We start from the raw sequence: 24,752 nt of genomic DNA, 5'->3' as shown, positions 1-24,752 counted from the left end.
CGCTCTATAACACGCACCCGACCATAACACGCACATAGTTTTTAGAGGAGGAAAATCCGTAGGCATGCCACCCGTAGGCATTCCCTCCATAACATGCACAGACATTTCCCCTTACTTTCTAGGAGGAAGAAAGTGAGTGTTATGGTGCAAAAAATACGGTAACTGTCAGGGGTCCTTTATCTTTACCTTTTTATGGATTATTTAACTAAATAGGAAATAGCAAGCCTTTCCCAGGGAAATGGGTATGTTTAGCCTGGTAAAGGAGACTGAGGGGAGATACAATAGCCATCTTCAAATACAGAGGTACCTCGGGTTACAGACACTTCAGGTTACAGACGCTTCAGGTTACAGACTCCGCTAACCCAGAAATAGTACCTTGGGTTAAGAACTTTGCTTCAGGCTGAGAACAGAAATGGTGCTCTGGCGGCACGGCGGCAGCAGGAGGCCCCATTAGCTAAAGTGGTGCTTCAGGTCAAGAACAGTTTCAGGTTAAGAACGGACCTCCAGAACGAATTAAGTTCTTAACCCGAGGTACCACTGTATCAAATATCTGTCACATGCAGGATGCAGCAATCATGTTTCCTCCCACTCTGGAGGGTAGGACCCGAACCAATGGCTTCAAGTTACATGAAAGGGGATTCTGACTAGACATCAGGAAAAACTTTCTGACAGTAAGAGCTGTTGGACAGTGGAACTGACTCCCACGAGAGCTGGTAGACTCTGCTAGCTTGGAGGTTTTCAAGCAGAGGTTGGATGGCCATCGGACATCTAGTTGAGATTCCTGCATGCGGGGGAGGGGGTTGGACTAGATGACCCTCAGCGTCTCTTCCAACTGTACGATTCTGTGGTTCTAACTGCATCACTGCCAACACTTCCTGGCCCCAGCTGCAGCCAAATTCCTTCGATTTCAGGTGCAACCTTGGAGATTACGCAGAGCGCACGGCGCCTGGGAACCTCAGCTCCGCCTTCTCCTTTCCTCGCACTGTTTCCCCCTCTGTCTCTCTACAAGCTCATAAGGATCTCTCTCTGCTAAATAACAACTTTTCCTCTTTCCTCTCCCCTCCGTCCTGGAGCACCAGCGTCTCAACCCAGATGGGGGTCGAGGACGGAAACTGGGAGGCGGAGGCGCCGCCGGGCTCCGTTCCGCAGCAACCAGTCTCCGGGTTGCAAATTTGGTTACTTGATCTGCTTCCTGGGGTTTGCTTTCGCTTTGCAGGGTCGCCTCCTCCAAGGCTGCTGGATGCACTTGCCGGCTGGTGATGTGACTGACAGGGCCCTGATCCGGGCAGAGAAAGAGACGAAAGTAAGCAGCGATGGCTTTTTGTAATTTTTATTCTTTTGCATTTCTGGTCCGGGGAGAGGAGGACAGAATTTGGGGTGGGGGGCCTTTTGGGGAGGGAGCCGTTAACCTTCCATGCAAAGCGAGCCCCCAGCCCCGCCCCCAAATCCCATCCCATCTATTGGTGGCGCTGGCAGGACCCGCCTTTGCTCAGCGCAACCTTTTGCATGTGTGTGCCTTTGTCTCGAAAACAGCCCAAGATCCACACCGGCTGCTTTGTGCAACGATGCTGATGATGCCCACGTTTAGCAGAAGCGTCCTTCGGCTGGCGGGGGCCACGCTGCGGCTCCAGGTGTTCAGCTCTCCCCAGAACAGATGCTGCTACTCTGGAGACGCCTACCCTTCCCCCACTAAAGCCAGGGGGGTGAAGAAGAGGGGCTATGACATCACCAGGAACCCCCATCTCAACAAGGTTAGACTAAACCTCTCTGTTCTTGCTTGGAAGCTTTTGTTCATTTTTACACTTATTTATTTTGCTGAGAGAGAGAGTGAGTTTGCCTGCATGTGTGTATATCTTCTGTTAATAAAATTCTTATTTTGTCGCTGCTGTGGAGTCCACCTCGCCTAGTTCTTCCCAGGTATGTTTCCTCTTCTTGATCTCACAGTGCTGCATGAAAACTTTTATTGAAGTCTGGAAGAAGCAAGGAAACCTAACACTGTGCAACTTTTCCTGCAAACTGCCCCAGGTTTCGATTTTGTGCCCCCAAACAGCTTCCTGGTTATGATACCCATTCATACCAGTAACGTGGGTCCTGCTCTCATTGCTGTAGCTTGTGGATCAGCAAATCTTTTTCAGGTCTTCGTGGTCTTGGCATTATGCAAGAAGATAAGGAGAGGCCTTCTGAATCAGGCCAAAGGCCCGTCTAGGCCAGCATCCTGTTCTCACTGTGGCCAGCCAGATGCCTCTGGAAAATCCAAAAGGGCCTGAGTGCTGCAATGTGATTCCCAGTGACTGGTATTTGTGGGCCCATCTCCTTTGATACTGGATGTGGTAGAAAACCATCTTGACTAGTAGCCATTGATAGGCTTGTTCTCCTCCCTGGTTGTGGCAGAGAATCCTACCCTTTTAACTATGTGATATGTGAATAAGGGGGGACGCAGGTGGCGCTGTGGGTTAAACCACAGAGCCTAGGACTTGCCGATCAGAAGGTCGGCGGTTCGAATCCCCATGACGGGGTGAGCTCCTGTTGCTCGCTCCCTGCTCCTGCCAACCTAGTAGTTCGAAAGCATGTCAAAGTGCAAGTAGATAAATAGGTACCACTCTAGTGGGAAGGTAAATGGCATTTCTGTGCGCTGCTCTGGTTCGCCAGAAGCAGCTTAGTCATGCTGGCCACATGACCCGGAAGCTGTACGCCGACTCCCTCGGCCAATAAAGCGAGATGAGCGCCGCAACCCCAGAGTCCGTCACAACTGGACCTAATGGTCAGGGGTCCCTTTACCTTTACCTATGTGAATAAGCCATGAATATTGCAACATTCAGCATTTGGGGGCAAACCCAGGTTCTGGTATTATGAGAGAGGGAGGAGAAACCTCATTCCATCCCATTTCTCCATGTCACACACACATTCTCTGTCATGTTCCTCTGTATTGCCCACTATTTTCCAGCCCCCAATAGTCTTAACTGCACTTATGATAACCTGCATAGGCTTTAGAATCAGACAATAAAGTGCGTATAATTCTGTCTCTCTGTACCCACCCCGCAATACACCTCCACCACCAGTTTTCTGCTAGTTACCTATTAATAGATGAATGTTTCAGATAATTGGTGTTTGTTGGGTTCACGTCATTCCTAGAGTGGATATCTGTTGGCCAAATAAGACTGAAAACATTTTGGGCTTGTTTTGGAAATAAACACACACTCATAGCTGCAGTGCTGAGCATTGCTCCTGGAAAGCAAGTAGCAGGCTTGAACTAGGATTGGCCCAGGACAATTAGCTGCTGGTGTCGTCTCCCCCCTCCCCTCCCCACCCCATGCCCCCAAAGTGCACACTATTAAGTAAAGTCAAGGTCTCTTCAGAGACATCTGAAGCAGCAGATCTCCCGGACAGTAAAAAAACAACATTAATATGCTAAAGAATTAATCCCACTATGCCAGAGGTTTTCAACCTTTGGGGGTCCACAGCTCCCTTGATATTCTTTCTTTGGCACCCCTGTGGGGCTCAGGAGTCCAGTTATGCCACCCCTTGCCCGCAGAGCCGGCAGCCCCTCACCCCTTTTCGGACACCCTCCCTTGTGGAGTGTTCCCCCAGCCTCCTCTTTTCTCCCCGCTCCTCGGGAGTCCTCTGGGCAGCCGCAGCTGCCGCCTCTGGTCTCTGAGCTGCCCCCCCCACCTGCCCCAAAGAGAGGTGCCTCCTCACACTGCCCCACAGGGGCCTGGGAAGCACCCCCTGGCCAGCCTCAGAGGCACCATTTGCCTGGGGAGCTTGTAGCCAGGGCTGCTGCAAAAAAAGCCGCAACGCAAGAGGGCATCTGAGGAGGGAGAGAGGGAAGGAAAGAGGGACAGAGGCCAGTGTTGCCTGCGACACCCCTGACTATCATTCAAGGCACCCCAGGGTGCCACGGAACACTGGTTGAAAACCACTTCACTATGCCAAAATGGCTTCTCCCCATTTGGAGTATCCTACAAAACCAGGACGTGGGTGGCGCTGTGGGTTAAACCACAAAGCCTAGGACTTGCCGATCAGAAGGTCGGTGGTTCGAATCCCTGCAATGGGGTGAGCTCCCGTTGCTCGCTCCCTGCTCCTGCCAACCTAGCAGTTCGAAAGCACGTCAAAGTGCAAGTAGATAAATAGGTACAGCTCCGGCGGGAGGGTAACCGGCGTTTCTGTGCGCTTCTCTGGTTCGCCAGAAGCGGCTTAGTCATGCTGGCCGCATGACCCGGAAGCTGTACGCCAGCTCCCTCAGCCAATAAAGTGAGATGAGCGCCACAACCCCAGAGTTGTCCGCGACTGAACCTAATGGTCAGGGGTCCCTTTACCTTTACCGGACCATGAATTATGGAGTGTCCTGCGGCCACTAGCATCAGACAAATGCAGGATGCTTCAAGATTGGAAGCAGTGTTAGAAACTCAGGTATATAAGCTAGACGCCAAATGGTTCCTTAAGCCAGGGTTACCGTCTCCAGAACGGAATGTGTAGTTGCCATTTTTGGACAAGGCGGCTCTAAAGTCTTATTTCCCAATAGGACTTTTTGGTTCCTGAAATTCATTCTGATTGTGCAGATAAAACATAACTGATACATAACTCTACAGGATGTGTTGCTAGTACAGTCATTCCTTGGATCTCAAACGCCTTGGGCTCCTGATCAAATCGACTCCCGAACAATCAAAACCCGGAAGTGAGCATTCCAGTTTTTGAACATTCTTTTGGAAGCCAAACCTCTGATGGGGCTTCCGTGGCTTCCGATTGGCTGCAGGAACTTCCTGCAGCCAATCAGAAGCCAAGCCTTGGTTTCAGAACGTTTTGGAAGTTGAACTGGCTTCTGGAACGGATTCTGTTTGACTTCCAAGGTACAGCTGTATGTGAAAACCATATGCTCTTTCAGATGGTGTAGACGTCTGGCGCCATCCTAGCACCTGGGCATCTTCCTTGGGTCACAAGTGGCTGATAGCCAGGTGCAGAATAAAATCTGTTAGAAAATCTTTTTTCTTTTCTTGCTAATGATGGGGGACGGTGTAAGATTTGTACAATTCAATTTGGATAGTGGGTTAAACAAATTAAGCTTCAAATTGGGAGTGAGAGCTTGTAGAACCAAATTAAGGAAAGGGGAATACAGTCGGGGGGGGGGGGGGGAGTCCCAGAAAGTAGGTAATGAAAGTAAGGTTTTAAATATCTTTCTTTTTCTTTTTCTTTTTTCTTTGTATTTCTATATTTTTGGAAACTTTAATAAATATGATTTAAAAAAAAAAAACAGAATAAAATCCGTTAAACTGTTAATCCTGCCCTGTCTTCCCTGGAATTAAGGTTTTAAGAGTTTGAACACCCACCCTGAAGCAAGTTATTGACGATGAGACCATGACATCTGTGGATGCCAGACTCCCATAGGAATGAGAAAGCAGGACTCAAATTCTTCTTCTTTGCGTTTATTTTTCTCTGGGCAGATAGCTGCATTTTTTATTTATTCATCGCATTTATAACACCCCTCTCCTTCAGGGGTTCAACGACACGGGTCCCCTTCCCCATTTTATCCTCGCAACAACCCTGTAGGCTAAGCTTGAGAGACTGAGACTGGTCCAAGGCCACGTTGTGAGAGTCCTGGCTGAGTAGCGGGTGGGGATTTGAACCCTGGTCTCCCAGGAACTAGTCCAGCATTTTATCATGTGGTTCCCCCACTAGGACTTGAGACAGGATTGCTCCCCTCTTTACTTTTTGTGGGAGCTGTGCCTTAAGTCATCTCATTTACCCAGCGAAACACCCTTCATTTCTTTCTGCAGGAGGTGTAATTTATGTACTTTGGAGCAAAGCTTTCCCTATCTTTTGGAGAACTGCCACTGCTAGCTTTGCAGACACACAGTTCAGCAGTCAGCAGTTTTCCCTTCCTTTTTTTTAAAAAAAAAACAACGTGACAGGATATCGATATTATAGTGACTTGCCAACTGTGGGGTTTTTTTTGCAAATAGGTCTGCTCTGTGCAGCCACCCAAAGTGTTGCAGCAGGAAAGCAATGCAGAGCCAAACATTTAGATTATGTGCTATTATTATTTATTAAATGTGTATACAGTGGTACCTCGTTTCACGAACGTAATCCGTTCTGGAAGACCGTTCGGCTTCCAAAACGTTCAAAAACCAAGGCGTGGCTTCCCATTGGTTGCAAGAGCTTCTTGCACTCAGCGGAAGCTGTGTCACACGTTCGAGTTCTGAAAAGCGTTCGAAAACGGAAGCATTTACTTCTGGGTTTTCAGTGTTTGAGAACCCGAAATGTTTGACAACAGAGGTACCACTGTACAGTGGTACCTTGGGTTAAGTATTTAATTCGTTCTGGAGGTCCGTTCTTAACCTGAAACTGTTCTTAACCTGAAGCACCACTTTAGCTAATGGGGCCTCCCACTGCCGCCGTGCCGCTGGAGCACGATTTCTATTCTCATCCTGAAGCAAAGTTCTTAACCCGAGGTAATATTTCTGGGTTAGCAGAGTCTGTAACCTGAAGCGTATGTAATCCGAGGTACCACTGTACTGCCATTCATCCCTAGATCAGTGGTTCCCAAACCTTTTCAGACTCCTTGGTTCCATAAACCCATCCCCAATGCCCACTACTCCATAAATATAAAGAATATTATTCAAAATAGAACAAATGGACCTAAGTCAGTTATATGGGTGATACTCTGTTGTGTCTCGTCAGCACAAGGATTTCCACTTAACGCAATGGCATTTCCCTCCTTGTTCCTGCTTTTCGTGCCCCATGCCCAGGGGCGTAGTGTGGGTTGTCAGCACCCGGGGCAAGGCAAGTAATTTGCACCCCCTAACCCGTGGATTTGCGCCCCCTAACCCTAACCCCCAGATGTTGCGCCCGGTGCGCCCGGCCCCCCCTGCACCCCCCACGCTACGCCACTGCCCATGCCCTCTCCAGATTTGCTTCACAGTGTCGGGGGAACCCCTACAACAGATTTAGGGGGTGCACAGGGTGAGGAGACAGTGGGAGAAGGTTCTGTTGCACAAGTGGAAAAATTGCGCCCATGGAACGTTCTCCTTAGTGCTGCAGTGCATTGTAGTGGTTAGAGTTGTCAGACTAGGACACTCAGCCATGAAACTCACTGGGTGACGTTGGGCTGGCCATTTGGTCTCAGCCTAACCCAACCTCGCAGGGTCGTTGTGGGTATTCATTGAGCAAGGGGGAACCATGTAAACTCCCTCGAGCTCCGTGGAGGGAAAAAGTGTGGTACAAATGCAATAAATAGATAAATAATGCATTGGCTTCAACCCAGAGGATTTGATCTTGAAAATGACTAGCATGGGTTGCAGCCCACAGTAGGGTTTTCTTGCTAGGGGCCTGTGCTGTTGGTTTTGGGTGGCAGGATCAACCTCTGTTGTGCGATAGTGGAGCTGTGAGCAAAAGGATTTAGAAGTTGTTTTAACAAATCTGCGGCTTCAGGAAGAGGGGCTTTCCTTGTCTAAGCAAAATCAAGGCTGGATAAGGCTGAATTAACGGCAGTGTTTTGCATGGCAAGTCCCTGCTTTCGTTTCCTATTTAGTGATGTGTTACCAGTGCAACTATCAAAACTTGGAGTTCACCACTGTGCTTCGCACCCAAATGCCTTCTCCCTCTGCTCTGGAAGAGGTTAACTTGGGGACAGGCCAGAAGGGAGTGCGGCCCTTGGGTTGCAAACATTTGCGTCACCCCTGTCGTAGCTATAGATCAGGTTTCTGGTGTTCATCAGTATGCAGATGATACCCAGCTCTACCTCTCTTTTAAATCAGAACCAGTGAAGGCAGTGAAGGTCCTGTGTGAGTGTCTGGAGGTGGTTGGAGGATGGATGGCAGCTAACAGATTGAGGTTGAATCCTGACAAGACAGAAGTACTGTTTTGGGGGGCAGGAGGCAGGCAGGTGTGGAGGATTCCCTGGTCCTGAATGGGGTAACTGTGCCCCTGAAGGACCAGGTGCGCAGCCTGGGAGTCATTTTGGACTCACAGCTGTCCATGGAGGCACAGGTCAAATCTGTGTCCAGGGCAGCTGTTTACCAGCTCCATCTGGTACGTAGGCTGAGACCCTACCTGCCTGCGGACTGTCTCGCCAGAGTGGTGCATGCTCTGCTTATCTCCCGCTTGGACTACTGCAATGCGCTCTACGTGGGGCTACCTTTGAAGGTGACCCGGAAACTACAACTAATCCAGAATGCGGCAGCTAGACTGGTGATTGGGAGCGGCTGCCAAGACCATATAACACCGGTCTTGAAAGACCTACATCCCAGTACGTTTCCCAGCACAATTCAAAGTGTTGGTGCTGACCTTTAAAGCTCTAAACGGCCTCGATCCAGTATACCTGAAGGAGCGTCTCCACCCCCATCATTCAGCCAGACACTGAGGTCCAGCACAGAGGACCTTCTGGCGGTTCTCTCACTGCGAGAAGCCAAGTTACAGGGAACCAGGCAGAGGGCCTTCTCGGTAGTGGCGCCCTCCCTATGGAATGCCCTCCCACCAGATGTCAAAGGGAACAACAACTACTAGACTTTTAGAAGACATCTGAAGGCAGCCCTGTTTAGGGAAGCTTTTAATGTTTGATGTATTACAGTATTTTAATATTTTTTTGGAAGCCGCCCAGAGTGGCTGGGGAAGCCCAGCCAGATGGGCGGGGTATAAATAATATATTATTATTATTATTATTATTATTATTATTATTATTACTATTTCTCCAACCTGATATATTCCAGAAGTTGTTGGACTCCCATTAGCCCTGGCCAGGATGGCCGATGGCAAAGGATGATGGGAGTTGTAGTCCACATTGAGGAAGAGATGGTATCTACACACACAGGCACACATACTACCTAGCTTAGTTTAGGATCTCCAAGCAATTATTATTCTATGGACCCTAGGGATAATTCAAAGACCAGTTTAGTTCATAGACGAATTACCACGTGCCTGCAATATTCATATTTTTTTCAAAAATAAAATAAAATTCCACTGCTGCACTGAACGTTTTTATCATCTCATTTTATGAAAAATAAAAATAAATTAAAAATGATGTCAGCGTGCAATTTAGAAAATTGGGCTAAGTGAACCACAGAGTCCTTTCCTTTCCAAGCTGTTGGCAACGCTCATGATGCATGAATATTGGCATTTCAAAGAAGGCCATTGCCAGGGCGGGTCAAGTCCGTGGTGGCCAAGAGGAAATCTTTGAGGGCTGAGTTGTCAGAGATGGAGCACAAAAGAGAGCTGTTCTTGCTGCTGGAAGCGTTCACTGGGTGGTTAGAAAAAAGAAAGGAAGGAAGAAAATGTTTCAGCAGAGGGGCCGAAGGCCAAATCCTGTCCTTAGTGGAATCCATTCTCTCTGTTTTTGAAGTTCATGCTGTGAATGCTAATGCTTCTTACATAACCTTGATAAGAACACTTTACCCTATATGTATCTGCAGAATGGGCACTGTTTCAGGTGCGCCACATAATACACCTTCCGTATTTGATCTTTTAGCGTGGCAGCGCCTAAACTTTGGAACTCCCTGCCTCTTGACATCAGGCGCTCTTTTCGACACCTGCTAAGAAGGCTTTTGTTTAGGCATTTCCATCCAGATATGTAGATTGTTGACATGAGTTTTGGCTTGGTTTTTAGCTTTTTTATTTTTTATTTTTTTAAATATATCTTTATTAATTTAAAATAAATTTATGAGAAAACAGACATACAAGTAAACAAACAAACATACAAACAAACAAACAAATAACAGAAAAAAACCACCACACTATAAGATACAAGAAGATTAATATAATTATCATCATACATACGCCTGATACTGAACACAATTCTAAAACTTACAGAGAAGAAATTTAAAACTGACTTCCAGTTAATCTCACTGTACTTTATCTATCCATTATACAGTTACATATTTCTTATATAATTTCTTTTAACCTCCCTACAAACTTATATTTATACAATACAGGGATCAGTCTAATTCTGCCAAGATGTTTCCTTTTATTCCATAGTTTTTAAGCTTTTTGTTTTAGCTTATTGCGCTGCCCAGTATTGCACCTGCTATGCGACATCTCAGAACGTTGCTTAGGATGGGCTGTGGCCCTCGGGCTTAAAAAAAAGTCCCCCCACTCCTGCACTGTGCGGAAATACGAGCTGTTAAAATGGATGCCTCTGTGTGATCACAGCCGGGTCATGAGCTTGGGGGCAGCAGTGCATCCTCCTAGATGCTACCACAAGTGGTGGTGATTGTAGGTGGTTGCTGGCTATTATGAACCAGCCCATCATAAAGGCTCCAGGAAGTGAAGAAGTCTCATGGAATCAGAGAAGTGTAGATTTAGAAGGGACCCTGAGGGACATCTAGTCTAGATTTTGATCTCCCTAACCCCACCCCATGGGCCAATTTTGGACCACCCACATGTCATAGTTGGTCTGCGAGGGGAGGGGGTGAGAGAGTGTGACCAAGCAGGACTGAGCTCCCTATATTGAATCAGTTGGAAAGAACCCCAAGGTTTGTCCAGTCCAACCCCCTGCAATGCAGGAATCTCAACTAAAGCATCCATGGCAGATGGCTATCTGACCTCTGCTTAAAAAAGAAGGAGAGTCCACCAGCTCCTGAGGGAGTCCGTTCCACTGTCTAACAGTTCTTACCTTCAGAAAATTCTGCCTGATGTTTATAGTCAGAATCTCCTTTCTTGTAACTTGAAGCCATTGGTTCGGGTCCTACGCTCCGGACCAGCTTGTTCCCTCTTCCACATGGCAGACCTTGAGATATTTGAAGATGGCTTTCATATCTTCTCTCCGTCTTTCATCTCTTCTTTCCCAAGCTAAACATACCCAACTCCTTCAACCATTCCTCATAAGGCTTGGTTTTAAGACCCTTGATCATGTTGGTCACCCTCGTCTGCACACATTCCAGCTTATTTATTGAATTTATATATCATCCTATACCCCGGGGGTCTCAGGGCGGTTCACAGAAACACACAATACAGTGGTACCTCGGGTTACAGACACTTCAGGTTACAGACTCAGCTAACCCAGAAATAATACCTCGGGTTAAGAATTTTGCTTCAGGATGGGAACAGAAATCGTGTGGCGGCCGCGAAGCAGCAGCAGGAGGCCCCATTACTGAAAGTACGCCTCTAGTTAAGAACAGTTTCAGGTTAAGAATGGACCTCCAGAATGAATTAAGTTCTTAACCCAAGGTACCACTGTATCCTTCTTAAATTGTGGTGCCCAGAACTGGACACAGGATTCCAGGGCACCACAATTCATCTGGAATCTCTGCAAGAAAGGAATTAAGTCTTGCGCAATGCAAAAACCTCTTGGAGATCTTGGCGTGGATGAGGCCCGTGCAGCTGTGTTTACATCCTCTGAGAGCTGAGCGATGACTCAGCTCCTTGCGGGGTGGTAGGGCGGCAAGTGAGAACCAGCCCCAAGGCTACTCTGCCCCGTGGTGGTGCTGACTCAGCACTTGGTTGGAACGATTAAACGCCACCGCCAGGCATTCCAATTGACAGATTATGTGCAACAGGCCTGGATTTAAGGCCTGTGTCGTAGGTACGAATCCACTTTCAGCCTGAGGGCCAGATTTGCACCCTGCCACCCTTCCCAGGGCCAAATGCATCCTTTTTTATGGTTAACACCTAAGCCCATCTTTCTTGGAAGCCGCTCTGGCTGATTTCATAGTCACTGCTGAGGAACTGTGCCTGGGATGGCTTCTCAGAAGAGATCTGCTCATAGGGAGGAGGGCTTTGCCAGTTGTGCTTAATTTAGCAGCAGAAAACCCCTTATGCATGGGAAACTGCACAGCTTTGCAGAAACGGCAAAGCTGTGAACAGCATGGCGATGGCAATTGTTAATTGGATGCTAATTGCTGAGGAAGTAAGTGGGGGTTATTTATTAGACATGCTGTTCTTTTCAGCCTAGATGGGCTCCAGCAGCAGCTCACAATTAGAAGGCACATCCCAATACAATTATAGGTGAGCTATGCAGAGATATATGTTTGTTAGAGTCATGCTGGGGAACCTGAGGCGTAGCGGGGGCCACTCTGTCTGGCCCAGTGCCGGATTTACATATAAGCTAAACAAGCTGTAGCTTAGGGCCCCACTCTCTTGGGAGGGCCTCCAAAAAAATTAAAGGAAAAAACCCTGGATGTACATTTCCAAAATATAAGATAAAAAAACAAATAAAATAAAAGCTACATACAGCAACAGTGTTTTGTGTTGTGTAGGCTCCCATGATGTAAGTAATGGGCGCCGCCTGCTAGCCTGCTCCCTAAAATATCACTGCTTTGCTCATTTCTATATATAGGGTGCTTACATTCTGCATGGACTGTTACGTGCAAATAGCTTTAGATACCTATTTGTTGTTGTTGTTTAGTCATTAAGTCATGTCCGACTCTTCGTGACCCCATGGACCAGAGCACGCCAGGCACTCCTGTCTTCCACTGCCTCCCGCAGTTTGGTCAAACTCATGTTAGTAGCTTCGAGAACACTGTCCAACCACCTCGTCCTCCGTCGTCCCCTTCTCCTTGTGCCCTCCATCTTTCCCAACATCAGGGTCTTTTCCAGGGAGTCTTCTCTTCTCATGAGGTCGCCAAAGTATTGGAGCCTCAGCTTTAGGATCTGTCCTTCCAGTGCGCACTCAGGGCTGATTTCCTTCAGAATGGATAGGTTTGATCTTCTTGCAGTCCATGGGATACCTAATAGATACCTATTAGGTCTATAATTTACCATATAGCACATATTCAACACAAAAAAACAGCAACAATTTGTTGTTGACAAAGGACAGCTGGACATATAAAGGGCCCCATTACCTTCAGTAGCTTAGGGCCTCATCAAACCTAAATCTGGCCCTGGTCTGGCCCTTGGGGCTTTGCTGGGCTATGTCTCTCTAGCGCCCAGGATTCTTTGGGGGAATGCCATGGCTGTGGTATCACAGTGTTTTAAATGTAGAGTATGGATGTCTCCTAGAATTCCACTGAGCCTCTTGGGCTTGCCAATCAGAAGGTTGGCGGTTCGAATCCCTGCGACAGGGTGCGCTCCCATTGCTCGGTCCCTGCTCCTGCCCACCTAGCAGTTTGAAAGCAACTCAAAGTGCAAGTAGATAAATAGGTACCACTCCGGCGGGAAGGTAAACGGCGTATTCGTGTGCTGCTCTGGTTTTGCCAGAAGCGGCTTAGTTATGCTGGCCACATGACCTGGAAAAACTGTCTGCGAACGAACGCCGGCCAGTAAAGCAAGATAAGTGCCGCAACCCTAGAGTCATCCGTGACTGGACTTAACTGTCAGGGGTCCCTTTACCTTTTTATGGATGTCTCCTAGAATTCCAGTGAATTTCTTGTGTTCTTGTGAATTCCAGCTCTTCCTGAGCTTGGACACAGGCAAAATACCCTTTAATTCCCTCTTTCGTGCTGCAAATAGCTATAGAGGCTCTATCACTGTGTGAGCTCCTGAGGGTGAGCTCTTGAGGGTGCCTGAGGGGGGGGGCCTTGAAAGAGCCTGTGTTGGGGGTGGAGGTGATTAAAGACCCCTTTGTGTGTGATGTGGGTGTAACTTATCTGAGGGAGACAATTTTGCAGCCCTTCAGACCTGTTAAAAGTTAGTTGCAGAGCAGAGGATTATGGAGAATGACATGGGACTCATGGTGGGTGTTTTCATTCTGGGTTAATTAGGGTCTTGAGATTTCTGCTCTTTGCTGTGTCACAGCTGGAAAGGATTGGCGAAAGGGGGGAGGCGGGGAAGGGGAATACTTGCAGCCCCGTGGAAAGAGGCAATAAACAGTCTCAGATTATTTCTTAGGCATTGCCAGAATTCCTATGTGTTGCCTCATCAGATCCTGCTGCCTAAACTGCAGTGTGATTGACATCAAGGGTACTTGCGGACGAGACCATCATTTAGACTTTATTTGCGAAACTCTGTTGCTGCATTCTTGTTTAGCTCAAACCAGAGTCACATGCAACAGCAGTTGCTGCAAAGAGCATTTTGTTCCTTTGGCAGGAATCCAGATGGCTCCCATGAAGAATCAGATTGGTGTGTTAAGCTGGGTGTGTTTTTTTAATTCTGAAAATCCTCGTGTCTTGGCCCATACAGTGGTACCTCAGGTTAAGTACTTAATTCGTTCCGGAGGTCCGTTCTTAACCTGAAACTGTTCTTAACCTGAAGCACCACTTTAGCTAATGGGGCCATCTGCTGCCGCCACGCTGCTGGAGCACGATTTCTGTTCTCATCCTGAAGTAAAGTTCTTAACCTGAAGCACTATTTCTGGGTTAGTGGAGTCTGTAACCTGAAGCATAAGTAACCTGAAGCATATGTAACCTGAGGTACCACTGTATGTCTAAACCACATTAACAGTTCCCCCGAAGACTCATGGGAACTGTGGTTTACCCCTAGCAGAGCTGCAGTTTCCAGCACCCTTAACAAACTACAGTTCCCAGGATTCCTTGGGGGTACCATAACTGTTAAAGTGGTATAAGTGCTTTAAATGGAGGTTGTGACCTACTGTATCTGTTAATCAGGGATGCGGGTGGCGCTGTGGTTTAAACTACTGAGCCTCTTGGGCTTGCCAGTCGAAGGGTCAGCACAGGCTTCCTCAACCTCGGCCTTCCAGATGTTTTTGGCCTACAACTCCCATGATCCCTAGCTAGCAGGACCGGTGGTCAGGGATGATGGGAATTGTAGTCTCAAAATATCTGGAGGGCCGAGGTTGAGGAAGCCTGGGTCAGCAGATCGAATCTGTGTAACAGGGTGAACCCCCGTTGCTTTGACCCAACTCCTGCTAACCTAGCAGTTGTAAAGCATACCAGCGCGAGTAAATACAGTGGTACCTCAGGTTAAGAACTTAATTCATTCTGGACGTCCGTTCTTAACCTGAAACTGTTCTTAACCTGAAGCACCACTTTAGCTAATGGGGCCTCCCGCTGCCGCCACATCGCTGCTGCACGATTTCTGTTCTCATCCTGAAGCAAAGTTCTTAACCCGAGGTACTATTTCTGGGTTAGTGGAGTCTGTAACCTGTAGCTTCTGTAACCTGAAACGTCTGTAACCCAAGGTACCACTGTAAATAGGTACCGCTGCAATGGGAAAATACACAGCATTTCCATGTGCTCTGGCACTCATCACAGTGTCCCGTTGCGCCAGAAGCGGTTTAGTCATGCTGGGCACATGACCCAGAAAGCTGTCTGTGGACAAACACTGGCTCCCTAACCTGAAAGCAGAGATGAGTGTCCTGCGCCATGGTCAAATTTGATGGTACTTAACAATCCAGGGGTCCTTTACCTTTTACCTTTACCCAGGGTTGTTGTTAAAAGACAGCCCAGAACACTCAAGGCGCAAGTCCTGTGCACAGAACCCCAATCTCTTGCCTCTTCCCCTTTTAAAAACCCCTCAAATTTCCTTTACTTTGCTTATAGGGCAGCTGAGCATCCTGCAGATTGCAGCACCAGTGAGACCAACTTAATTTGTCTGGGCCCCAATCCACATTCAATGTACTGAGCCCAGAAAACCCTGTTGGCACCTGAGAGCTCAGAGCAAGCCCTGATGGTGAAGGCCAGAGCTCGTTTCTCCGTGTTCCTGCATTGCAAATATAATGCAATAAATTGTATGTATCTAAGATGGCTTTCTCCAACCTGGGAAGCAGGAGTTTATGAGAGTTGTAGTCCAGAATGTCTGACGGATGAAAGCTGACCTAGGATCACCACATGTGCAAAGGACATTGCTGATATTATTATTTATTAAATTTATATATAGCCCTTCATTCGAAGATCATAGGGTGGTATACAACACAGAAGCTCTGTTGCTTGAAGAAACGATTGTTTTGTGCTACTAGATATGCCTTGGCTGGTTTTATACGTAATGTTGCTTGCTTGAACTGCATAATTATATAGTGCCCGGATACTTTTATTAATTCATTTCTGCCCTGCCAGCCTGTCTTCAAAGAGCTCTTTGCACATCTGCCAGCAAATAAAAATGAGAAGCCGTAAACTTCCTTTCTGCGCTGCGTAGAAACTGTTAAAAAGCATGAAAGAGCAGACAATACAAAGCACAGAAGCAGCAATAAAATACGTCTCAAATCGCTTCCCAGAAACTGATAAACATTCAGCCCTAACTAGACTCCCACAATCTTCCTAGATTCTAAACCAAGGAACCCATGTAATCCTGTAAGTCTTTCCAAATGAGTTTGTTTATTGTGCCCTTCTGACGAGAGATGTTTCGTACTTAAATGCAGCAGCAACATAAACATTACCCAAAGGACCTCTGGCTCGCTTCTGGTATTCCTGAGAGAAGCACCACAGCTCAGTGGCAGAGTGTTTACATCACATGGAGAAAGCCCTGGGTTCATTCTGTGGCGTCTCCAGATAGATTCTCATCTGAAATCTGCCCGTCAGTGCAGACAGTAGAGAAGCAAGATCAATGGTTCTCAACCTGTGGGTCCCCAGATGTTGTTGGACTACAACTTCCATCATCCCTGAGCTCTGGCCTTGCTAGCTTGCTAGTTCAACAACATCTGGGGACCCACAGGTTGAGGAAGGCTGAGGTAGATGGACCCAATGGTCAGACTCCGTATAAGGCAGATTCTCTGGTTCCTATGTTGCCAGAAAGGCTTTCATACAGTGGTGGCAGCCGTCTCTCCTACATGGAGATGCTAAGGACTGAAGCGGGGACCTTTTTCATAGAATTGTAGATGATGATGATGATGATAATTTATTATTTATACCCCGCCCATCTGGCTGGGTTTCCCCAGCCACTCTGGGCGGCTTCCAACAGAACACTGAAATACAATAACCTATTAAACATTAAAAGCTTCCCTAAACAGGGCTGCCTTCAGATGTCTTCTAAGTCTGGTAGTTGTTGTTCCCTTTGACATCTGGTGGGAGGGCATTCCACAGGGCAGGTGCCACTACTGAGAAGGCCCTCTGCCTGGTTCCCTGTAACTTGGCTTCTCGCAGCTAGGGAACCGCCAGAAGGCCCTCGGCACTGGACCTCAGTGTCCGGGCAGATCTGGAAGGACCGCGAGGGTCATCTCGTCCAACCCCATGCAATGCAGGAATCTTTTGCCCAACGTGGGGCTCGAACCCACAACCCTGAGATCAAGAGTCTCATGCCAAAGCAAGTGCTCTACGAGTGAGCTACAACCCTTCCCTTGCTCTTCCGTGGTTAAATGAACTCTGCAGCCTGTTGGCAACCTCTGGTGGTGCATGTGCTGGCTCATTCTGGTCCAGTTTGGATGGGAAGGCGTGGACACCCCACCTAGAGCAGGGGAGGAAGAGTGAGGCTAATGGCTGAGCCAGCATTCACTTCTTTGGTGCATACAATGATCATGCACCGGATGTCAGTATCTTCAGCCCACAGGCAGAGGTACCTGGCCTCCCCCGAGGCAATTGAGCGAGATACTGTTGTTTACCGTCCGTCTGCGACCCCCGGCAGGCTAGGTAAACAAACCCGGCGATTCTTCTCATTAGTCGTGAGAAGAACACACCCTCTGCTTCTCTCTGCTTCTCTCCCTCCCTGCATTCTCCCCAGGGAGGGGAAATGAGACAGACAGGAGTCCTTTCTACATGTTTTATTCCTGTCACTCAACAGTACATAGAAATGCGTCTGCACCCTTCAGTCTCCATCAGAAGAGTCACAACTCCTCCCCTGTACTTCCAGCACAGGTCATATGACACACTGAGCTAACATCCGGTGCTCAGTACAGAGAATAGGCTCCACCTTTTCCCCAACAGTACATCTGTAAACCACAACATCCTGTTTTGCATTCCAGCCATCTGGAGCTGGCTTTTGCCTTGGTGCTTTTTCCCAACATCCTCCCCCCAAAGCATCAATTGGCAAAACATTATCCAGAGAAGAGAACAAACAGTTGTTATACATATAACAGTCCCCTGTTGTTTCAGTTCCACCCTTGGAACTCCCCACCACTGGTTTCACCAGTGTACGTCTCTGGTTGTCTGGCTTCCAAGGAATGAGTGCTTCTGCATTACCTTGGCTAGCTACTCTCTGTTGTGTCTTTGTCTCTGACTTAGACACTGCTTCAACCTGCTTTGAGTTGTTAACAATAGCAACACATGCAACAGCTAAGTTAGCAAACTCTTTTGAGTACCTCTTTGGTGGTACACCCATTGTAACTCTCTCAGACCTGCGTATGAGGTGCTGATCATCTCTGCTCACTGGTTCAGCCTCTGGACTCTTAGGAGAACCAGATCCAATAGTAAACAGTGGTTCTTCCTCCATCTGTGAAGGCCTATCCATTGTGTGAGATTTTCTCTCAATGACTGTTACAACTGAACTCTCTGAGCTATCACTGTCATCGTCAGTACCACTGTAATCTGTGACATCAGAAAAAACATCATCATCATCTGAATCGTTTCCTGTGGGAAATGTCTGTACTATCCGCTCTTGCTTTGGAGCACTCTCTAGGAACTTTGTGAGAATCACCTGACCAGATTCAGACAAAATTACTCTGTAGAGACCTTTTTCATAACCCACAAAAATGCCTCTGGCATTCTTTACTCCACCTGGAGCTTCTGTTCTCACATGAGACCCGAAAACCTTAAAATAGGCAACAGAAGGTTTTCTATTGAACAGCTTCTCAAAAGGAGAACATCCCAACTCTGTTGAGACCTTTCTCAACCACACATGAAGATAGGACGCTAGCGATTCGGCCCAATATTCATGTGGCAAATGTGAACTCAGCAATTGCGCATTCATCCCCTTTTGCAATTCTTTGTTCACTCTAACACAGACCCCCCTGTTCCACGCTTCTTGCGAAACTGCCACTTTGTGGTCTATCCCTTTTCCATCCAGGAACTTCTGAAACTTCTGTAACAGAAAAACTTGCTTGTGATCTGTGAAAAGACAATCAATGTTAGCATCATGCACAATTTTAACCTTGTCACAAAACTCCTGAAACTTTTCTAAAGTTTCTTGCGGTTTCTCCATCATATAAACCCAAGAATAATTAGTGAAACAATCCACACACAAAAGGTAATATTTTGCTTTGCCTCTAGATGGTTCTAGAGGACCAATCACATCAGCATACACCCGCTGAAATGCTCTGTCGACCTTCTTGGTCTTGGTCACCTTCCTGGTGCTCACACTGGTCACACCTGCAAGAGAGATTTAGTTAGAAACAGAAGAATTACATTTCATGTAATCACTTTGATCAAAAGTCAACAAATACAGTCCATCTTTCTCTTTGGCAGTAAGAAACAGTTCTCCATCTTTGTAGATCTTGCAGCTTTTAGCATCATAGGACAGTTTCAGTCCTTTCTTTGCAATCTGCGACACGCTCAGCAGATTAAATCTCAGTTCTGGAACCAGGTAAACATCACTTATAGTCAAGTTCAGACTCTCAAGATACACAGTCCCAATTCCGGTTGCTTCCAGCTCCTGACCGTTGGGCTGTTTCACAGTGAAGCTTTGCTTCCTCAACGTCGAAAATAGTCCTCTGTGCGGGCACAAATGTTTTGTACAGCCCGTGTCGATTATGAATGCGTTCCCAACATCTGGCGTGGTTCCTTTCGCCATCATAGCCTTTGCAGGTTTCACCTGGCACTTGGTACGGCTTTTGCCTGACGCCTCAGGCTTCGTAGAGCTGCTCTTTGCTCTTCTTGACTGGCGTGGCTTCTTACAGTTTCGCTGTAGATGCCCAGTCTGTGCACGATTGTAGCATCGGACAGCACTCAATGCTACACCATGCTCCCTAGTAGCATCATCAGTGGGGGAATTAGAACTCTGTTCTTCCCTCCCCCTGTCTTTTTCTTCCAGTGCAGCAAGTCTGTCGTGTTCATTCAGGACCACAGCACAAACTCTCTCCGCGGTCAGCTGCGCAGCCGGTAGGGAACCAAGCTGACTGGCAACAACCTTGTAGGTGCGGCTAAGGCTGTTTATCATCATGAAGCAAAACACTTCCTCCTGAAGACGGAAATTGCGTTCCACCATCTGTTGATGCAGAAACTTCATTTCTGTCAGGTGCGCTTGAACATCTCCATCAGGCGCAAGTCTCAGATTGGTCAACTTCTCAAAATACAGCAACGCTGAAGAACCAGCATCTCTCTGATGCGTTGTACGCAGCGTGTCCCAAACCTCTTTCGCATTTTCTAAATGCTGAACATGCACCAACTGATCATCTGAGACACACAGAATTATAGCAGTCCTGGCCCTCACGTTCCGTGATTCCCAACCTCCGGTTGGTGCTGCAGGGATGGGGTTTTCAATTACATCAAAAAGCCTCTGATTCTGCAGCAGGGCCTTCATCTTTACAGACCAAGATGAATAATTGTCATTGGTTAAGGGAGGTGGGTAAGGCAAACCTCCCCCTTTCTTGGCATCCATCTTGAAGCCAAGCCTCCAGCTCACACTGTCAAACAAACTGTAAAATCCAACAGTTGTTTTTTCCTTTCTCACGCAGCAAACTGCAAGTTGTTTACGGTCTTTTGCACCTGGCAGCTAAACTCTGGCTGCTACGAAAAGCCCCTTCCAAGGGCACGTGAACTTGTAGCCAAAACACTCTCTGGTTTTGTTTCGCTTTCCCAGGCTTACACTCACAGTCCAGCCCCTTTGCCAGTAACTTTCCAACTTTCCGTTACTTAGCAACAATGCATTTCAATAGGACATCTTATCTTAACCACAAGAATTTGTGGAATGCAGGCCTCTTCTCCCGGAGCTGTATTTTTCCAAGACGCAGCTCCCCGTGAACCAGTGAATTAATCCAACTGCGTTCACACTTTTAGCCCGAAATGCAGCATACCTTGAACTTTGTTGCTCTGGAAAACACCTCTTCTTTCCACCAGCTGTCTGTTGAGCCTCTGGCTTCTTTCAGACGCTTGCCTTCTCCCTTGGAGCAGAGGAGGACAATCCACCAGCCTCTCATGCAGAGGTCGATGGATCGAAACCATCCTCTGCTACCATATGTCAGTATCTTCAGCCCACAGGCAGAGGTACCTGGCCTCCCCCGAGGCAATTGAGCGAGATACTGTTGTTTACCGTCCGTCTGCGACCCCCGGCAGGCTAGGTAAACAAACCCGGCGATTCTTCTCATTAGTCGTGAGAAGAACACACCCTCTGCTTCTCTCTGCTTCTCTCCCTCCCTGCATTCTCCCCAGGGAGGGGAAATGAGACAGACAGGAGTCCTTTCTACATGTTTTATTCCTGTCACTCAACAGTACATAGAAATGCGTCTGCACCCTTCAGTCTCCATCAGAAGAGTCACAACTCCTCCCCTGTACTTCCAGCACAGGTCATATGACACACTGAGCTAACATCCGGTGCTCAGTACAGAGAATAGGCTCCACCTTTTCCCCAACAGTACATCTGTAAACCACAACATCCTGTTTTGCATTCCAGCCATCTGGAGCTGGCTTTTGCCTTGGTGCTTTTTCCCAACACCGGAGTGGGCCATATTCCTTATCTTTTTTCTTTTTCTTTTTTGCGGAGTGAATTTGTATTTATTTATAAAAATATTTATATCCTGCCATATCATTTTTTTTAAAAGAGCAGTTTACAACAATATACATATTTTTTTAAAAAAATTGAAACTTAAAAAAATTTAAATCAGAGACCGTCACCTTACTATTATGCAAATATGTTTTCTGAAGGGCCTGCGTGAGCTTGACGGCACAGAAAAAGTTCAGGTTGAAACAGAAGGAGCCTGCTGAATCTCTAGTGGCAGGGAGTTCCACAGGGCTGGCTGGGCCAATGACACTGAAGATTTGGTTTCTTGTTGCCATATTCCTTTTCTAAGAAACTTTTTCGGGGGGGGGGCATACCAGTGGTGAGCGGAGCCACAGGGGAAAGTGTGTGGAGCCATAAACGTGACTTCCACCCGTGTCCAGTCGGCTACTTTCTCTCTCTATGCTCCCTCCAGGCAAACATGCAGAATGATGAAGAGTTCAGGGGCTTTCCAGCTAGGCAAAAACACTCAGGGCAGTGGAAAGCAGGGCTGGTAATAGATGTGACTCAGGAGTGTGGGTGGCCCTGGAGATATCCCCAAGGACCAGATAGAGTTTGGGGGGGGCTGCATTCGGGGCCTGAGGTTTCCCATCCCTGGTTATGAAGACAGAGGAAGCTGTGCTCATGTGGGGCAATGAGAACCCATTAGGACTTCCCCTCCTCATTTTTCTTTGGGGGGGGGGGAACGACCCAGCCAGATGGGCATGGTATAAAGAATAAAATCACCACCATCATTATTTCTATTGCTTCTGTATTTTTTCATTTTCTGAGTCTTAATAAGCTTGAAAGAAGTGGTAAGTAGCTCGCATGCTAATAATAGCTGGCACCTTCCCCCAGAGCTATTTCTGGAGCAAGACTACAGTCCACAGCACACACAAGACGCTGTTCTTTTTCATTTTTGGCACATCCTTTGAACGCAGTAACCCCCTCTTTGCCATCCTCCTCCTTGCAGATCTCTCGAAAAGCATCGTTCCCCTCCCCCCGACGCAGCATCTCTGTTAAGTAGGAGGAATGCATTTATTAAGAAAATCCTGTCCTTTCCCCCCATCTTGTCACCTGATACTCTGCTCCCTTTTAAATGGTGTTGTGTAACTGGCAAATCTAGGGACGCGGGTGGCGCTGTGGGTTAAACCACAGAGCCTAGGACTTGCCAATCAGAAGGTCGGCGGTTCGAATCCCCACGACGGGGTGAGCTCCCGTTGCTCGGTCCCTGCTCCTGCCAACCTAGCAGTTCGAAAGCACGTCAAAGTGCAAGTAGATAAATAGGTACCGCTCCGGCGGGAAGGTAAACGGCATTTCCGTGCACTGCTCTGGTTCGCCAGAAGCGGCTTAGTCATGCTGGCCACATGACCCGGAAGCTGTACGCCGGCTCCCTCAGCCAATAAAGCGAGATGAGCGCCGCAACCCCAGAGTCAGCCACGACTGGACCTAAGAGCCAGTGTGGTGTAGTGGTTAAGAGCAGTAGTCTCGTAATCTGGGGAACCAGGTTCGCGTCACCGCTCCTCCACATGCAGCTGCTGGGTGACCTTGGGCCAGTCACACTTATCTGAAGTCTCTCAGCCCCACTCACTTCACAGAGTGTTTGTTGTGGGGGAGGAAGGGAAAGGAGAATGTTAGCCGCTTTGAGACTCCTTAAAGGGAGTGAAAGGCGGGATATCAAATCCAAACTCTTCTTCTTCCTTTTCTAATGGTCAGGGGTCTCTTTACCTTTACCTTTAACTGGCAAATCTACCACTGTCTTCCCTTCTGCAAACATTCCTAGCACCATTTAGGGCTGGTTTAGAATGTAACCAGATTCCTCCACACGACGACTGCCATAAAGAGTTTGGGTGATGTGTACATGCATCAAGCAACCTCTTGCCCAGTGAGAAGCCATGTTCGATGGAGCCTTCCTCCATGGTGTCCGTCGTGGTGGAGTAGCTTAGAAATCAGCCTCTGGGTTAAACTCCAAGTAATAAGAATATGAGGACGTGAAAAGGGTCTCTGCATCAGGCCAATGGCTCATTGGGTCTCACGTCCTGTTCTCACAATGGCCAACCAGATGCCTGTGAGATGCCCACAAGCATCTGGGCACATCAGCACACTAGTGATGCCCAGTGGCTGATTTCCAGATTCATGGTGTGTCCCAACTGTGGAGACACAATGTAGCCAAATGTTGACCAGCCACCCAAAAACCCAACCTTTTCTGCTCGCGTCAAAGTATTTTAATAATAATTTTTTTACTTGTTTTCACATTTTTATACATATTATCTTTCACATACAGTGGTACCTCAGGTTACAGACGCTTCAGGTTACAAATGCTTCAGGTTACAGACTGCGCTAACCCAGAAATATTACCTCGGGTTAAGAACTTTGCTTCAGGATGAGAACAGAAATCGTGCTCCGGCGGCGCGGCGGCAGCAGGAGGCCCCATTAGCTAAAGTGGTGCTTCAGTTTAAGAACACATTCAGGTTAAGAACAGACCTCCAGAACGAATTAAGTTCTTAACCCGAGGTACCACTATATATCCAATTACAAGGTTCCCTGAACCTTCCGACTTCCCCCCCTCCCTCCCATGGGTTCTTAAATTAAAAATTATTATTTTTGCATATTATAATTTTTCCAGCTACTATGTATCCCTGTTTTATCATAGTCAAATTCACATTACGAATGTCATTACAACGCTACCAGTGTTTTTAACTGCTTACAGTGGTTTTTCAAGTAAACCATGAATTTACTCCAGTCTCTAGCAAATACTTGATCTTCTTGGTTTCTGATCTTCCCTGTCAGTTTCACCATTTCTGCATAATCCATCAATTTTGTCTGCCATTCTTCCTTTTTTGGTAATGCTGCTTCATTCCGTTTTGGGGCTAGTAGCATTCTTGCTGCCGTCATTGCATACATAAAAAGTCTTTTGTCTTCTCTTGTTCCTTCTTTCCCTATTAAACCTAAAAGAAAGACTTCTGGTTTTTTAACAAATGTATTTTTAAACATTTTCTTTAGTTCATTATAAATCATTCCCCAGAAGCTTTTTACCTTACAACATGACCACCACATATGAAAAAAGTACCTTCTTTCTCTTTACATTTCCAACACATATTTTATTTAGTTTTATACATTTTTGCAATCTTACTTGGTGTTAGATGCCAACGGTACATCGTTTTCATGTAATTTTCTTTCAATGCACAGCATGCTGTAAATTTTATTTCTTCTCTCCACAACTTTCCCCAAGATGAAAGTTGGATGTTAATCACTAGCCCAATGTATCATCACTGCCTTAACTTCTTCATCCTTTGTATGTCATCCAACATGCATCAGAGTATTTTAAGCAAGGTGGAGGAATGATTCTACGAACAAGGTCTATAAAACTTAGG

The 24,752-nt window shown here is 47.1% G+C and overlaps 1 protein-coding gene across 1 annotated transcript in view; it reads left to right on the top strand.

The window, feature by feature from the left end:
• The first annotated feature begins 1,006 nt into the window (after window positions 1-1,006).
• ME3 (malic enzyme 3) overlaps window positions 1,007-24,752 on the top strand; it is a 97,079-nt gene continuing 73,333 nt past the window's right edge. The window contains exons 1-2 of the mRNA XM_081002147.1: window positions 1,007-1,303; window positions 1,534-1,751. Coding sequence (XP_080858273.1) covers window positions 1,566-1,751 — 186 coding nt within the window. The 5' untranslated portion in view covers window positions 1,007-1,303; window positions 1,534-1,565. The remainder of the gene's footprint in view (window positions 1,304-1,533; window positions 1,752-24,752) is intronic.

This window comes from Podarcis pityusensis (assembly GCF_964106645.2).
Source record: "Podarcis pityusensis genome assembly, chromosome: 4".
Lineage (NCBI taxonomy): Eukaryota > Metazoa > Chordata > Lepidosauria > Squamata > Lacertidae > Podarcis > Podarcis pityusensis.
This window is presented reverse-complemented; position numbering and strand designations above follow the sequence as displayed.